The 17824-nt window shown below is 41.2% G+C and overlaps 1 protein-coding gene across 2 annotated transcripts in view; it reads left to right on the top strand.

The window, feature by feature from the left end:
- The window catches only part of GAB2 (GRB2 associated binding protein 2), a 177127-nt gene that overhangs the window by 145395 nt on the left and 13908 nt on the right, over positions 1-17824 (top strand). For both annotated transcript variants that reach the window (XM_045817954.1, XM_045817953.1), the window contains exon 3: positions 4833-5076. In XM_045817954.1, coding sequence (XP_045673910.1) covers positions 4833-5076 — 244 coding nt within the window. The remainder of the gene's footprint in view (positions 1-4832; positions 5077-17824) is intronic.

Genomic DNA, 17824 nt, shown 5'->3' with positions numbered 1-17824 from the left:
GAGTAGAGAGCCAAAGGTGGGGAAGGGGCCTGTCCGCAGCTGGTCTCACACTGGTGTGTGGCAGAGTCGGAGCTGGGTCCTCAGTCTCCTGACTCCCGCCACGTGCATGAGGTCCAACCACTGAGAGGTGGAATTGCAGATCACTTGGGTCTTTTCACCCCAAAGGAGGCATTCTTGCTATTTTGCTTTGCTGGAATTCTCATTGCCTTACTGTAATTGTGGGGTGAAGCCCAAAACACTGGGGTTGGAGGAGGTACAGGGAGCCGAACGTGGGAAAGAGACAATGTCTCTTGTTGCAGGTACTTCAGTTAGGACTTGGTGTTTACTGTGTGCTCAGTTTTCTCCTCAAAATGGAAATAGCAACTAAAGGTCAGATGTCTCTAATTGCACTACTGTTGATCTCTTGCATATACTAAGCACTTCATACTTTGCAAAGGGCTCATGCATATGTATGTGTGTGTTTTCCCGATTCACATACCTATATCACCCCCTTACAGTATACAAGTCAGTGTTTTTTAGCATTTTCAAAGGGCTGTGCAACCACTAGCACAATCTAATTTTGGAGCATTTTTATCACCCCAAAAAGAAATCTCATCATACTCATTAGCAATCACTTCCTGTTCTCCATCCTCTCTTGCCTCACCCTAGGGTGGGGGCTAATCTCTTTTTTTAGACTCTATATTTCCCAATTCTGGGCATTTCATATAAATGAAATCTAGCTTCTTTTTATTTAGCATAATGTTTCCAAGGCTCATACATGTTATAACATGTATTCATACTTTGTTCTTTTTACTGCTGAGTAATATTCCATTGTATAGAACATGCCATGTTTTCTTTATTTATTGATCAGCTTATAGGCATTTGGGTTGTTTCCACTTCTGCCTATTATGAATAATGCTATTGTGAACATTCGTGTACAAGTTTTTGTGTGGACACATGGGTTCATTCTCCTGGGGACATACCTGTTGAGTGGAATTGCTGGGTCATGTGGTAACTCTATGTTTAACTTTTTGAGAAACTGTCAAACTGTGTGTGTGTGTTTATAAATTTACTGAGCTCTTACTTCCCATACCATGAAATTCAGTGGTGTAGCATGTTCACACAGGGTTGTGCAGCCATCTCCACAATCTGATTTTAGAAAATCCTCATCACCCCAAAAAGGAACATTATACTCATTAGTAGACACTGTCCATTTCCACCCTCCAGGCAGACACTAGTCAACTTTTTGTCTTTATGGATTTGCTGAGTCTAGACATTTCACGTAGGTAAAACCATACAACCTGCAGTCTGTTAGCACTGGTTTCTTTCACTTAGCAAAGTGTTCTGAAGGTTCATCCGTGTTGCAGCAGGTGTCAGTATTGCATTCATTTCTGTGGCTGAGTAACATTTCATTGTGTGGATGTATTGCCATTTTATTTATCTGGCCTCCACCTCTGTCATTACATGGTGTTCTCTCCGTGTGTGTGTCTGCGTCTCTGTTTTCTCTGCTCATAAGGACACCAGTCATTGGACTAGGGCCCACCCTCATCCAATATGACTTCATCTTAACTAATTACATCCTGAACACCCTATTTTTAAATAAGGTCACTTTCTGAGATTCCAGGTAGACAGGAATTTTGAAGGGGACACTATTCAACCCAGTATAGGCACTAAGGAATAATCACATAAATTCAGCTTGAAATCTTTTAAAGGTACAAACACAAGTGGAATTTTGGCAAAGTATAGTGCCAGAACAGCTTTGAAGTAACTTTTCTGGGGCTTCAACAGTTATGGAGCTGACTGGTTTCATAGACGTTGCTTCATGCTGGTAGAATGGAGCAGTGTCTGAGCCCAGCTCACCCCAACCCTTGCCTCATCTTATTAACAGACCTTTAAAAACTCCTCTGATTCTGACCACAAGAAACAAGCATGTCTGGGTTTTTGTGCCAGGAAAAATTCTTCTATTCATTCAACAGATATGTACCCACTATGTGCTAGGACTGTTCTAGGTACCAAAGATACGGAAGTGGCTAGAACATGTTTTAAGTACCCACAACATGCAGGATTTTCTAGGCCCTTGATGCATTTCACCCTTATAACCACCCTATGCCAATTTGTAAGTGAAGAAACCAAAACTCAGAAAGATGAAATGACGTCTCTAGGCCTGCAGGTAAATGGACTGGGTCGCAGATTTTATTCCATAGCCTGAGCTGGAGGCAGAGAGCCCCCAAGGTGAGGACAGGTCACTCCTCTCTTACACAGACCCACAGTCCAAGCATTCAGCATGGGCAGCATGGACAATGGATTAAGTGACAAGACAGGATAAGTAGGTTGTGACAAAATGGCTTTTCTTGTCATGCTAGGGAACCTGGACACTGAGGGAGTTACCTTGGGGGTATGACCTACTATGCTGTGTATTTCATCTATTTAACCAACACATACTTATCGAGCTGTGTCCCACACTGGGTTGATGCTGGAGATAAAGTGTTAACAAAAGAGACAGACATTCTGCCCTTACTGAGTTTATGGCCTAATGATTGAGCATGGAGTGATAAGCGAGAGGTTGGTATTTTCTTGAAATTATCTTTGCAATACAAGGAAGCACTGGTGAGAAACAAGGTTGAAGAAACAAACAGGAAAGTGGTTTTAAAAAGAGGGAGAACTTTGTAAGTCATCTTGAGGATCACGGATCCATTGAAGAACTTTAAGCAGGGCAAAATGTGGTTGTTGAGAAATGGGCAAGAGTCTCAGATAATGTCCAGGTTTCTGGCTGGAGAACTGATTGGATGGTGATATTGATGTGCTTCACTGAGATGGAGAACAAAGGATGAGGTTGAGGAGTTCAATTTAGGTTGTTGAGCTTGGCCTGCTTGTGGGACACATGAATGGAGATGCCCAGTCGACAGACAGACACGTGACAGGCAGACCCAGGAGAGAGAGCTGAGCCAGAGGTCAGGACTTGAGTGTTGCCATCACATAGGCAGTCACTGAAGCTCTGAGAGTAGACAGGATACGCCAGGAGATTCTTCAAGTGAGAGTGAGGCTATGGCAGGGTCTGGGGCGGAATCCTGAAGGCAGAAGAGGCTCATTGAAGAGGTGGGCTGAGGAAAAGGAGTCCAAAAATACCACAGCGACTATACAATTGCACCAGAGGTTTTCCCCTGCACCTTCCCTGCATCTTCTCAGGCAGCAGCCTGTGTTCATCCCTGGCGCCATGCTACTCCATCCTCTAGCATACGCCCTCTCTCCTCTGCCATTAGAGAGTTCATCTTGCGAATCTAATGGAGTCATGAAGCCACTGATTCTGTTAACACATGTCCACATCAGTATGAGACCTGTAATGGGAATTCATTTTGGAGGTCAACACAGCTGTCACTGGGACAGTTTTTCCCCAAAGGCCCATGGCTTTTTCTGCTGTACACTGGCACAGTTGTCCTGCCTGGCATCTGGAACAACTGGAGAGTAATTAAGGCTGCAGAGCTTCAATGAGCTGGTGATCCCTCCTCAGGCCTTCCGAAGGGTACAAGCTGAGACGGGTCAGATAACAGGCAGTGGAAGCAGAACTGTGCTCCCTCTGAAATGATTTAAATACCCCTAGAAAGCCACCATCCAGACCACTGAAATATTATCCCCTGCTAGTCTCCTGTCACCAGAAATTACATCTTTAAACCTTTATTTCTTCTACACAACAAATGTCACTGTTGGAATTATTAGATGATGAATGAACATGTTTGCCTATTCTACAAACACAGACTGAGAACTTTCTATGTTCCTAGCCTTTATTAGGTAAATGCTGAGACTGTTGAGACACCAGTCTCTGTTCTTAGAAACCTATGGGCTAGGCAGGGAAGCAGAGTGACAGTGGATATAATGAATCATGGCCAAGTGCTCTTGGCACTTTGAACAATGAATGACCAAGTCCAGGAGGGTTTCAGAGAATGTGATACCCATGTCAGGTCTCGGAGTCTGCATCTGAGTGCCAGGAGAATAGACATGAAATCCAGGTGGAAGGAACAGCATTACAAAGAATCAGAAAAGGAGCTGGTATTTTCAGGGACTGATGACACTTCCATATGCCTTGAGTATGGAAGGAGAGGAGCAGGAGAGAGTCAGTCAAATGAATACCCTTCAGCATGGGATGTAGCACTCTACGCTATTATGTCTTTAATAGCTTGCTTCCTTTCTAACATAACAGACGAGACCTTAAGATAAGAGTTAAGAGAAAAAAAAAGACCAGTAGACAGGGAGTGGTAGGTACAAGATTTGGGGGATGGGAGACATTGCCATCCTCAAAGGACTGGGAAGGGCAGGCTGGAGGGGCTGGGACAAGTCTTAAGGGACAGCTCCAAATACACTTGTGCTTTTATCATTAATGTAGTAAGGCACAGCCCAGGGTCTCAATTAAGGAGTCTTCAAGAAGCAAAGCTTCATTTAACAAAGCAGCCTTAGCTTTGAGGGAGGTGATGACAACAGAAGCCACCGAAGAGAAGGAAAGCAGTGGTACTCACTGCTCCACAGAGCCCGAGTCATGTTCCTGGACCACAGGGAGCCATACCCCCTGGAAGCAGGGCAGTGCTGCTCCAGCAGTGATCCACAGACAGTGGCTTCCAGGCAACTCCAGGAGCAGTGCAGATGGACAGAGCACCTCCTTCTCAACCACGGTGGCCCGGCCCGCTGGCCACCGCCCTCCTCTGGAGTGGGGGGGAGGGGTGGCCGGAAAGTGGGAGGGAGAAAATGCTGCTGCTGGCCCATCGCCTCTGCTCCTAATAATTAACTTACTCTGACAACCCACTTTGGAAAAAGGGCACCTTTCTTTGCTTTTTCGTTCACAGAGTCCTTTCTCCTTTTCACAGATTCCCTGAGAAACATCTCCTCAGCCAGTCACGGGCCCCGCTCCTCTCCAGCCGAGCTCAGCAGCTCCAATCAGCACCCTCTCCGAGAACGAAAATCCTCAGCCCCATCGCACTCCAGTCAGCCCACCTTGTTCACGTTCGAACCACCCGGCTCAAACCACATGCAGCCCCCACTGTCCACCAGCGCACCTCAGGAGTATGTCTACTTGCACCAGTGCATAAGCCGGAGAGCAGAAAATGCCAGGTAGGAGACCGCGGTGACCACTCACACAGCCTAGCACTTTTCAGTCTTTGTTCTTTCATTTTAAAGACAAAGGAATACAATATTACAGCTTTTCAGGTGGTAAAATATGTACTTACAAAACAAAACGTTTTCTCGCTTAGGTAACCACCACATTTCATTGGTATTATCTCTGTTGCTATACAGCGGTCTCTGCATTCCAGAGAGACCTCCCATTGTCAAAAATCATGCTATAAATTTTTTTTAATTTAATTTGGGGGAAAAGAGTCCTTTAGGGCTCGAGTTTCCACATTGAAAAAGATATGTCAGTTTACTTGTTGGCCTTAAAAAGATAGCTATAAAGCCTTAACATTATTGAACAAATCTATATCTCACTGTTTCTATAGCACTGCACTGTCCTCTATGGTAGCCTGTGTCCACATGTGGCTAATGAAATTTAATTAATTAAAATTGAATAAGATTCAAAATTAAGTTTGTCAGTTGCACTAGCCACCCTTCAAGTGCTCAGTAGCCACATGTGGCTACCATGCTGGATAATACAGTATGGAACTCCATCATCACAGGAAACTCTACAGCGAGGACTCCCTGTTCTAGAATAATGGTCTTTGTTTTCCTGACACTGCCGGCTCTCTCACAGGTGCAGAGCCTGTGCACGTTTTTATTACCTTCTATTTCCACTGTTAGGATAAACAAAAGCACAGAGCCAATAGGCTTGGCCAGAGCTAGATCCCCATTGCTACCATGGCCAGCAGATTACAAATCAAGTTCCTTAATTAATTTATTTATGAATATCTAATTTGTGTTATAAAAATTATGGCAATTAGAGGACTGGCTGTGTTAATATATCACTTGACAGACTATTTTCAGGCATAATTTCACTCAAACCAGTCAAACCCACTGAGAGAGAGCCAGTACAGCTTATTTTCTCCATTTTGTGGGTGAAGAAATGGAGGCTTACAACTAATAAATGACAGAGGTAGGCCTAGAACCCAGGTCTTCTCATATCTGGTCCTGTATTCTTTTCTCTACACTGTGCCACATTGGTTCTGGTTTTCTGAGTCATTCACCATCACCCAACAGAGGCTCCTAACACTCAGACTTAGTGATACCTCAAATGCCAGTTGATTCATTTGTTTGTGAATTTTCCCTAGTTCAGCCTCCATCAGCTTATACATGAAGAGCTGAGTTCTAAAACGGTGGGATGAATTAACCAAGATCACTGAATCAGTTAGTGGCACCTGATTCCTCCTGAATCACAGACCAGAGACAGGCAGTGTGCTACAGCGAAAAGCAGATTACAGGCTTTGGAGTTGGTCAGATATGGGTTCAAATTCAGATTCTGCCACCGTCCTTGTGATCATGGGCCACTTAGTTAACCTTCTTGACCTTCAGTTGCCTTACCTGCTGGATGGAAATAACTAACTCAAAAGCTTACTAATGAGTGTAAAATGACAAAACATACATAAAGTACCCAAGAGTAGATGCTCAGTACTGCTGCTCTCCTGTGTGCCATCCCCTCCTACTACCTGAATGATTTCCCGGGAGTGGAGAATATGCACGAGTTCTTACAATCATAGTCCTAGTGAAAGATTAAGTGCTTTATATGAAAGCCTCTCAGACTTTAATGTGCATATGAAATATTCGAGGATCTTATTGAAATGCTGATTCTGGCTGAGTAGGCCTGGGGTGGGTCCTGAGATTCTGCCTTTCTGCTAAACTGCGTCTGATGCCATCCAGATGGTCCGCAGTTCACACTTTAAGTAGAAGGCTTTATGTAATATTAACAGCTACCACCACCTCCAGTCCCATGATACTGCTAAAGCAACAGAGAACAAATATATAAATGTTTCTGCTTGAATTAGCACGTAGAGCCCACTCTCTCTACACCCCCATGTCCTCTGCAAAACCTCTCTTAATCTCCCTGGCTGGAATTCATTTCTCCTCTGAATTCCCATAGCAGTTTTTGATTCTCTCTCTCACAGCACTTGGAACTTTCTGCCTTGCATTATGGATTTTTATACTAATATGTTACTGCTCTTTGGAGACCCAGGGCACCTAGTAGGCACATAATAAGTATTTGAACAAAGCTGTGTTGTGGTGAAAACATAGTAAAGGTGATAGAACTTATTACAGTGGGGGAAGCACCTTCACTGTGGGGCTTTGACCAAAATGTGCTTTTTCTGTGTCTTTGTTTTCACTTGTGTGGGTGTTGGAGCAAAAGAGAGTGATGAGTAGGATCTCAGGGAGAATTTGGAAAAAATAAGTTCAGATGTTTTTTGCAGAATTCCAAGAGGGACGGGTGGGTGGAAAGGAAGCATTCTTCACTTCAGAAAGACTGTATATATAGTTTCTGGTAGTAGTGGAGTAGCTGGCATGATACTAAGCATACTGTAACAATTACAAACTCTGAACAAAACACACAGACACACAAAAACTGTTTGAAAGCATTTAACAGCAATCAAAAAGCAGGCAGAAACTGAAGGAGAGTTGACTCTTAAAAAAGGGACCCACACTGACTGGGTCCAACTTTCATGGCTTTTCCTATCAAGGACATTGCTAGAAACATATCACCCAAAATATTTAGCATGCAATGAGAAATTGCCAGACATATGAAGAAACTGTAAAAGTTGACCCTTAATTGAGAGAACTCAGTTCATAGAAACAAAGCAAAGTAAACCAAAATTTTGGAGCTAGTGTACTAAGACTGTAAATTATTGTGTATATTGCTTTAATCTGTGGGGTGGGGATTGATAATGAGTGAAGAGATTGTTACATTTAGGAGAGAGAGAGAAACTCTGCAAAAAAATTTAGGAGTTCCATTTCTAAGTATGGGACAGTCCCAAACCAGCATAGCAAAGGTTTTATAAACTAAGCTGAGATTTGTACTACCACACACAGAAGGAGAGTCAAAACTTGCAGTCTGGCCTTGGCTGGTGTGGCTCAGTGGATTGAGTGCCAGCCTGTGAACCAGAAGGTTACTGGTTTGATTCCCAGTCAGGGCACATGCCTGGGTTGTGGGCCAGGTCCCCAGCAGGGGGTGCACAAGAGGCAATCACACACTGATATTTCTCTCCCTCTTTTCTCCTTTTCTTCCCCTCTCTAAAAGTAAATAAATAAAATCTTAAAAAACAAATTTTACAGTCTGAACCTAACCAAGTTGACTGCCTGCAAAAATAAAATCATCAACATTCTCCAGGGGATTATAGCTGTCTAGAGCCCAGGGTCTAGACAACATGAGATCACAACATTCAGGGCATACTTCAAAATTTCTCAGCATCGAGAATCATCAAAATGTACCCAGTCTCAAGGGAAAGCACAGATGTCAAGCTCAACATAACCCCAGGTGTTGAATCTAGCAGACACAGATTTAAAAGCCCATATTATAACAATATTCCATGTGATAAAGGAAAACACACTTAAGATTAATGGAAAGGGAAGAAAAGTCTTTCAACCCAGAAGTTTATATCCTGCAAACATGTCCTTCAGAAATGAGAACAAAATTGAGACATTCTCAGTTGAAATAAAAAGCAGAATTTCCAGGAGATTTTTGAAAATGCTAAGGAAGTTCTTCAGGCTGAAGCAAGGTAGTACCAGAAGGAAACTAAGATCTTCAGGAGTAAGGAAAGTAGCAAAAAGAGTAAATATCTGCATAATTATAAAAGGATATTTTCCACCCTGGCTGGCATAGCTCAGTGGATTGAGTGTGGGCTGCGAACCAAAGCATTGCAGGTTCGATTCCCAGTCAGGGCACATGCCTGGGTTGCAGGCTAGGTCCCCAGTGGGGCCACATGAGAAGCAACCACACATTGATGTTTCTCTCTCTTTCTCTCTCCCTTCCCCTCTATAAAAATAAATAAATAAAATCTTTATAAAAAAGGATATTTTCCCTTCTAAATTCTTTTGAGTATTGAAATTAAATCTTAAACATTGGCTAGTGGGGGTTTTACTTGGTTTTATTTCTCTTCAGCCTAAAGAGCTTCCTTTATCACTTCTTACCATGTAAGTCCCCTCATGACATATTTTCCCAATTTTTATTTATCTGGAAATGTCTTTATTTCACCATCATTTTAGAGATATCTTTGATGGGTGTAAAATTCAGGAATGATGGTTTTATTTTCTTTCATTTTAAAGGATGCCATGCTGTAGTCTTCTGACCTTCATTATTTCTCATGAGAGGTCAGCTGCTATTTTTATTTTAATTTTTCTATATGTAATGTTGTTTGACAAAGATGCCAATAGGGAAATGAAAGTCTTTTCAACAAATGATGCTGGAAAAGCTGGCTATCCATATAGGAATAAAAAAGAACCATTACTTCATATCACACTACTCAAAAGTTAACTCAAATGGCCCTGGCTGGTGTGGTTCAGTTGGTTGTACCATTGTTCCATAACCAAAGGGTTGTGGGTTTGATTCCTGGTCAGGGCACCTACCTAGGTTGCAGGTTCAGTCCCTGGTCCAGGTGCATAAAACTCCTAGTCCAGGCACACATAGGAGACAACCAGTCAATACTTCTTTCTTGCATTGGTGTTTCTTTCTCTCCCTCCCCCTCTCCCTTCCTCTCTTTCTAAAAGCAATGAAAAAAATATGTCCTTGGATGACAATAAAAAACATTGAATGCAAATGTATCAGAGACCTAAATGTAAAGTCTAATACTATGAAACTTCTAGGAGAAAACATCTCTGTGATCTTGCATGTAGGATACAAAAAGTAGGAATCATAAAAGAAAAATTAGATAAAGTAGTTTTTATCAAAATTAAAACCTTTGCTCTTCAGAAGAACTCCATAAGAAAACAAAATGGCAAGTCATAAAATATGAGAAAATATTCAAAACATGTGTATCTGACAAGGGATTTATTTCTAGACTACATGAAGAACTATTATGACTCAATAGAAGACAAACAACCCAATTTTTTAAGCAGACAAAGATTTGAACACTTTACAAAAAAGGTACAAGAATGGGCAATAAGCACATGAAAAAATGATGAATCAAGAAAATGCAAATTAAAACATAAATGTGGTTTTGCTTCATCTCTGCTGGAATGGGTGAAAAAAAAGCCTAGCAATGCCAAGTGTTGGCAAGAATGTGGGTGGGCTTTAATCCTACACTGCTTCTGACATTCACATTACATACTAGGTGCTCTAGAAAAAAGGAATAATGCTTTACGGTTTAAAAAGCACTTTTACATTTGTTATCTCATTGATCTCCAAAATTAACTCATAGGGCTCCCTAGAGCAGGGACTTTGAAGAGAGAACCAGCTCATTCATTGCTGTCAAGCATAGACATAAATATGCCTGGTTGGCCTGACCTGTGTGGCTCAGTTGGTTAGGCATTGTCCCAGAAAGCATAAAGGTCTTGCTGGTTCAATTCCTGGTCAGTGCACGTGCCTGGGCTGCAGGCTAGTCCCCAGTTGGAGCATATGAGAGAGGCAACCTATCAATGTTTCTCTCCCTTTCTTTCTCCCTCCCCTCCGCATCTCTAAAAATAAATAAATAAAGTCTTTAAAAAATATATGCCTGATTGGACTACTAAAGTCAAATCATATTTACTAGGCTAATAATGCCAGCCTTTTATCTATTCCTTTTTACATTTATGGGGGAACTTATAATACATTATAATACATAATGTATTATAAGTAAGTATTATAAGTATTATAAGTATTATAATGTAAGTTATAATACATTAAGCACATTAGCCATGTGCTAATGTGATAAAGCCATGACATATTCATCATTACTTTTATTTTTTTATCATTTTTATTGTTGTTTGAAAACAATTGTCTCCATTTTCCCACCACCGCTTTCCCCCACCCCACCCACCCCCACCCCCCACCCTCAATCCTGCCCCCCTTTGGCTTTGTCCATGGGCCCTTATACATGTTCTTTGATGACCCTTTCCCTTCTTTCCCCCATTATTTCCCTCCCTTCTCCCTTCTGGTTACTGTCAATTTGTTACTTATTTCAATGTCTCTGGTTGTATTTTGCTTCCCTGTTTGTTTTGTTGATTAGGTTCCCCTTATAGGTGAGATCATACGGTATTTGTCCCTCACCACCTGACTTACTTCACTTAGCATAATGCTCTCCAGTTCCATCCATGCTGTCGTGAAGGGTAGGAAGGAGCTACTTCTTTCTTTCTTCTGTGTAGTATTCCATCATGTAAATGTACCACAGTTTTTTGATCTACTCATTTATTAATGGTTACCTAGGCTGCTTCTAGCACTTGATTATAGTGAATTGTGCTGCTATGAACACTGGAGTGCATAGGTTCTTTTGAATTAGTGTTTCAGGATTCTTAGGTATAATCCCAGCTGTGGAATTGCCAGGTCAAAAGGCAGTTTCATTTTTAGTTTTTTGAGGAAATTCCATAACGTTTTCCACATTGGCTGCACCAGTCTGTATTCTCACCAAAAATGTAGCAGGGTTCCCTTTTCTCCACAACCTTGCCAGCACTTATTGTTCGTTGATTTGTTCATGATGACCATTCTGACTGGAGTAAAGTGGTATGTCATTGTGGTTTTAATTTGCATCTCTCTGATGGCTAGTGATGCTGAGCATCCTTTCATATGTCTCTGGTCCCCTCTGTATGTCCTCCATGAAGAAGTGTCTGTTCAGGTCCTTTGCCCATTTTTTAGTTGGATTGTTTGTCTTCCTGGAGTGGAGTTTTGTAAGTAATTTATATATTTTGGAGATCAGACCCTTGTCCAAGATATCATTGGCAAAATGATATATTGATATATCATTGATATATTTTCTTGTACAGTTGGTTCACTTTCCATTTTGCTAATGTTTTCTTTAGCCATGAAGAAGCTTTTTATTTTGATCAAGTCCCATTTTTTTATCCTTTCCTTTATGGCCCTTGCTCAAGGGGACATGTCGCTGAAAATATTGCTGCATAGAATATCTGAGATTTCCCTGCTTGTGTTTTCCTCTAGGACTTTTATGGCATCATGACTTATATTTAAGTCTTTTATCCATCTTGAGTATATTTTTGTGTATGGTGTAAGCTGGTGGTCGAATTTCATTTCTTTGCATGTAGCTGTCCAGATGTCCCAACACCATTTGGTGAAGAGGCTATTTTTACTCCATTTTATGCTTCTGCTCCCTTTGTCAAGTATTAATTGACCATAGAGACTTGGGTTTATTTCTGGGCTCTCTATTCTGTTCCATTGATCTATGTGTCTGTTCTTATGCCAGTACCAGACTGTTTTGATTATAGTGGCCTTGTAATACAGTTTGATGTTAGGTATGGTGATTCCTCCTACTTTGTTCTTCTTTCTCAAACTTGCTGTGGCTATTTGGGGTCATTTATGGTTCCATATAAATTTCTGAAATGTTTGTTCTATGTCTGTGAAATATGCCATTGGTATTTTGATAGGGATTGCATTGATTGTATTGAAACTATAAATTGCTTTCAGTAGTATGGACATTTTAATGATATTAATTCTTCCAATCCATGAACATGCTATATGTTTCCATTTGTTTGTATATTCCTTAATTTCTTTCTTCTCTGTTGTGTAGTTTTCTGAGTACAGGTCTTTTACCTCCTTCATTAGGTTTATTCCTAAGTATTTTATTTTTCTTGTTGCTATATCAAATAGGATTTTTTTTCCTGATTTCTGTTTCTGATGTTTCATTGTTGGTATACAAAAATGCCTTTGATTTCTGAATATTGACTTTGTATCTCGCTGTTTTGCTAAATTCATTTATTAGGTCAAGCGGTTTGTTGGTGGAGTCTGTAGGATTTTCTATGTACACTATCATGTCATCAGCAAAGAATGACAGTTTTGTTTCCTTCTTTCCGATTTGGATGCCTTTTATTTCCTTTTCCTGTCTGATTGCTATGGCTAGGACTTCCAATACTATGTTGAATAAAAGTGGTAAAAGTGGACATTCTTGTCTTGTTCCTGATCTTAGTGGGAAAGCTTTTAGGTTTTGTCCATTGAGTATGATGTTGGCTGTGGGTTTTTCATATATGCTCTTTATTATGTTGAGATAATAATAAACTGGGCTCCCTCCCACTTTGCTGAGTGTTTTTATCATAAATGGGTGCTGTACCTTGTCAAATGCTTTTTCTGCATCTATTGATACGATCATGTCATTTTTGTCTTTTCTTTTGTTTATGTGATGTATTACATTTATTGATTTACAGGTTTTGTACCATCCTTGCATCCCTGGGATGAATCCCACTTGGTCATGGTGTATGATCTTTGTGATGTATTGCTGGATGTGGTTTGCCAGTACTTTGTTGAGGGTTTTAGTATCTATGTTAATCAGCAATATTGACCTGTAGTTTTCTTTCTTTGTTGTGTCTTTGTCTGGTTTGGGGATTAGGATGATGCTGGCCTCAGAAGAAGAGCTGGTACTCTTCCCTCTTCTTGGACTTTTTAGAACAGTCTGAGAAGTATAGGGATTAGCTCTTCCTTAAATATTTTGTAAAATTCTCCTGTGACACCATCCGGTCCAGAGCTTTTGTGTGGTGGGAGATTTTGACTACTGCTTCAATTTCACCAGCTTTATCAGTCTATTCAGGCTTTCTGCTTCTTCTTCGTTCAGTTTTGGAAGATTATATTTTTCTAGAAATTTGTCCATTTCACCCATGTTTTCAAATTTTCTTGGTATATAGTTATTTGTAGTAATTTCTTACAGTCTTTTATATTTCTTGGGTACCAGTTGTAATTTCTCCTCTTTAATTTCTGATTTTATTTATTTGGGTCCTCTTTTTTCTTGATGAATCTAGTTAAAAGCTTGTCAATTTTGTTTATCTTTTCAAAGAGCCAACTTCTGCATTTATTGATACTTTAAATTGTTCTTTTAGTCTCTATGTCATTATATTCTTCTCTGATCTTGATTATTTATTTCTTTCCTTCTACTCGCTCTGGGCCTTCTTTGTTGTTGTTCCTCCAGTTCTTGTAGATGTAGGGTTCAGTTGTTTATTTGAGATTTTTTATATTGCTATGAACTTCCCTCTCGAGACTGCCTTTGCTGTGTCCCATAGACTTTGGACTATTGCATGTTCATTTTCATTTGTTTCCAGAAATTTTTCAATTTCTTCCTTTATCTCATTATTAACTTGTTCATTATTTAATAGCATGCTATTTAGTCTCCAATGAATTTTAATATTTTTTGAATTTTTTCCTTGAGGTTGGTTTCTAGTTTCAGACCCTTGTGATTTGAGAAAATGCTTAATATGATATCAGTTTTCTGGAATTTGTTGAGCCTTGTCTTGTGTTCTATCATGTGGTCTATCTTTGAAAATGCTCCATATATCATCATTACTTTTTCTACAGTACTAGCCCCTATTCTTCAAGTACTGAGTAATATATATTCTGGTTAAAATGACTTCAGTTTTCAAAATCCAGCTTGTCCACTAAGCTAAAATAAGTAAATATTCAGAACAGTAACTATTGCCAATGAAAGAGTTTTGAACTGACACTGTCGAGACAAGCTGAGTCCTTTTTGTCTTTGAAGACAAATTAGTTCCATTGGATTTATTTTTGCCCTTCAGCCAGTGACACTATTCATTAGAGAAAAGCAAATTAAAACCACAATGAGATATCACCTCACACTGGTCAGAGTGGCCATCATCAATGAGTCAACAAACAGTAAATGCTGATGAAGATGTGGAGAAAGGGGAATCCTCGAGCACTGTTGGTAGGAATGCAGATTCTTGCAACCACTGTGAAAAACAGTACAGAGCGTCCTCAAAAAAGTTAAAAATGGAACTGTCTTATGACCCAACAATTCCACATCTGGGTATTTATCCAAAGAAATTAAAAACACTAATTCAAAATGATAGATGTTCCGCCACATTCATTGCAGCATTATTTACAATAGCCAACATACGGAAGCAGCCTAAGTGTCCACTGATAGACAGTTGGGTAAAGAAGATGTGGTGCATACATACAATGGAATATTACTCGGCAGTAAAAAGAATGAAATTTTACCATTTGCAACAATATGGATAGACCTAGTGGGTATTATGCTAAGTGAAGTAAATCAAACACATAAAGACAAATACCATATTGATTTCTCTCATATGTGCAATTTAAAAAACAAATAAATGAGCACACAAAACAGAAACAGACTTGTAGACATGCAGAACTGATGATTGCCAGATGGGAAGAGGGTTTGATGGCTGGACGGAAAAGATGAAGGGATTAGGAAGTGCAAATGGGTAGTTTCAAAATAGTCACAGAGATGTAAAATACAGCACAGGGAATATAGTCAGTAATACTGTAACAACTGTGTAGGTGCTGGATGGGTACTAGACTTACTGGAGAATTACTTTGTAAGTTATTTAAATGTCTAACCACTATGCTAATACCTGAAATTGATATAATATTGAATCTCAGCTGTAATTGAAAAAAAATTTAATTAAAAAGAAGTTTGCCAGTGGCAACTACAGAACCATAAATGGTGGTTAATTTACTTACAAGCATTTATATACTAAATTTCCTTAAATGGGGACAGGTCCATTAAAAATTAGACCAGGCCTTTCATTGTTAAAGTACTTATAGTCTAGTAAGTTGGAAAAGAGTAAAATTGTGGTGTAGTACAGTACATACAATTGTATGTAAGTGCAGAAAAGACCAAGTGCCAACTACAGTGTCTGGGAAAACTAGGAAACCATCCCTGAAAGCCAGGGAGAGGTTCGGGGTTGACATTAAGATCAAATGTGCAGGAGGTGGTGCGATCCACCCCCTCACCCCGACCCACAGCATCTGGAGCCACTGTCAGCCAGGACCAGGAAAGAGAGGCACTGGGCTGCTGGCTTCCAGGAGCGTCTGATCCCAAACTTCTCTCTGCCCCCTGGGGAGCGCCCCTACACACGGAAAGATGCGTTGGAATGTCTTCCTGTACAACTCCATCACTCACCGTTTTCCCTATCTAGAATGTGAGGGTAATGTGTGTCTCTCAGAACTGTTAGGTTTAAAAGCTACATCCTGTGTGATGTGTCTGGCACAGGGCCGCACTCATTTTATGAGGCCCGCCTGTGCACAGCCCTGGAAGAGAAGCCTGTCTCCAAACCCCCTGCTTCTAGGTATCCTTCCCAGGAAAGCAGCACAGCCCGTCACAGTGACATGGGCCTCAATACAGGTTCACATGGAAGTTTTAAAGGCCACTGGATTTCTGAATGCTCAGAATTCGCCTCTTGATTTTTGCCCAAATCAAGGTAGGCTTTGAGTGGAGCATCTTGACACCTGGGTGCTAGAACCAGTTCTACCACACGCCAGGTATTCGTCTGACACAGAATAGGTCCTCTGCCTTCTAGGACCGCAGGGTCTGGTAGAAGTGGAAGGACACAGACCCAAGCAGCTTTCACACAAGGCGGAGTGAGTGAGTGCGGTGATGGAAGCATGAAGTGCGGTGGGGGTAGAGAGGAAGGCGCAGTGAAGTGGGAAGGAGAATTAGAGGACCTGTAACACCTTTCTGGACCAAAAAGGCTTGTGTTGCATTTTTATTACGTTTTTTTTTTTATTTATTTATCTTTAGAGAAGGGAGGGAGGGGGAAAGAGAGAGAGAAACATCAGTGTGTGGTTGCCTCTCGCGTGCTGCCCACCGGGGACCTGGCACACAACCCAGGCATGTGCCCTGACTGGGAATCAAACTGGTGACCCTTTGGTTCACAGGCTGGCCCTCAATCCACCGAACCTCACTAGCCAGGGCTCATTTTATGTAAGTTCTGATGAGCCAAGTGAGCATTCCAGAGAACAGTGAACAGCGCAAGTCTGGGGTCAGGGACCTGTTTACAGATGAGTGCCTCCTTCTGTGAGTTAGAGGAGGGTCCCTGGACAGCAGGCAGTTGGGACATAGCTAGAGGGTTCTGAAAGGGCGCAGGGGTTCATTGCTGACCCAAAGGGTTTAGGCTAAGCTCAGGAAAGGGGATGGCAGTACTGACACTCCTCTTTGTTCATTGGTCTGTTCATACATTCATTTGTTGTTCATTCAGCAGACATGTATTCATTATTGACTATGTGACAAGCACTAATCCGGTGCTGAGGAAAGAAAAATACATAAGAGAGCTTCTTTCCTGGAGGAAATCATAGTTTGGTGGAGAAGGCAAGTAACAATAGTATATAACACAGATTACAATTGCTACACCCACCCCAAGAACAGAGTTAAAGTAACTGATTATGCTTGGAGGTAGAGGATGGTGAGAAACAACTTTAAAAGATGTTCCATTTGAGCTGAGTTTGAAGGATAAAGGAGTAGGAGCTTGCCAGATGGAAGTAAGAACTCTGCAGACAGAGCAAACAACACAACGAAGCCCAGGGGCTCAGCTGCATGGGGCATACTGGGAACACTGGCAGGTTTGGCTTGCGTGGGCCCTAGAGTGGGAAGGGGACCTAAGAAGAGACTGGAGAGCTGCATTGCAGTTGGAATGTGGCTTCGTCCTAAAGGCAATGCAACAGTTTGAAAACGTCTACACTCGGGAGTTAGGACAGTAAATGTCAGTGGGGTGTCTTGAGGATCAGAGAGGTCCTGGGCAGATGGTAGGGAGACTTTCCACTAGCCCTTGTATCATTGGAAAAATCAGGAGGACCTGAATTGCGGTGGATTCAGTGGGACCTGTGGGGTTATTGATGAAAACTCAGTGTGGGTAACTCTCAGACTTGAATGGCTGGTGCCATTTCCAAAACAGGGGGGTCAGGAGGAAAATGATGAATTCGTTCTTGAATATGTTTAAGGTTACTGCAGAACACCTGTAATGCTCTCCCCACCCCAGCCCCACCTCCACCTTAAAACCCTTC

Source organism: Phyllostomus hastatus, unplaced genomic scaffold (assembly GCF_019186645.2).
Source record: "Phyllostomus hastatus isolate PE091 unplaced genomic scaffold, TTU_PhHast_1.1 phas_scaffold_317, whole genome shotgun sequence".
Taxonomy (NCBI): domain Eukaryota; kingdom Metazoa; phylum Chordata; class Mammalia; order Chiroptera; family Phyllostomidae; genus Phyllostomus; species Phyllostomus hastatus.
The sequence above is the reverse complement of the archived record's forward strand: the minus strand, read 5'-3'. Positions and strand labels throughout refer to the sequence as shown.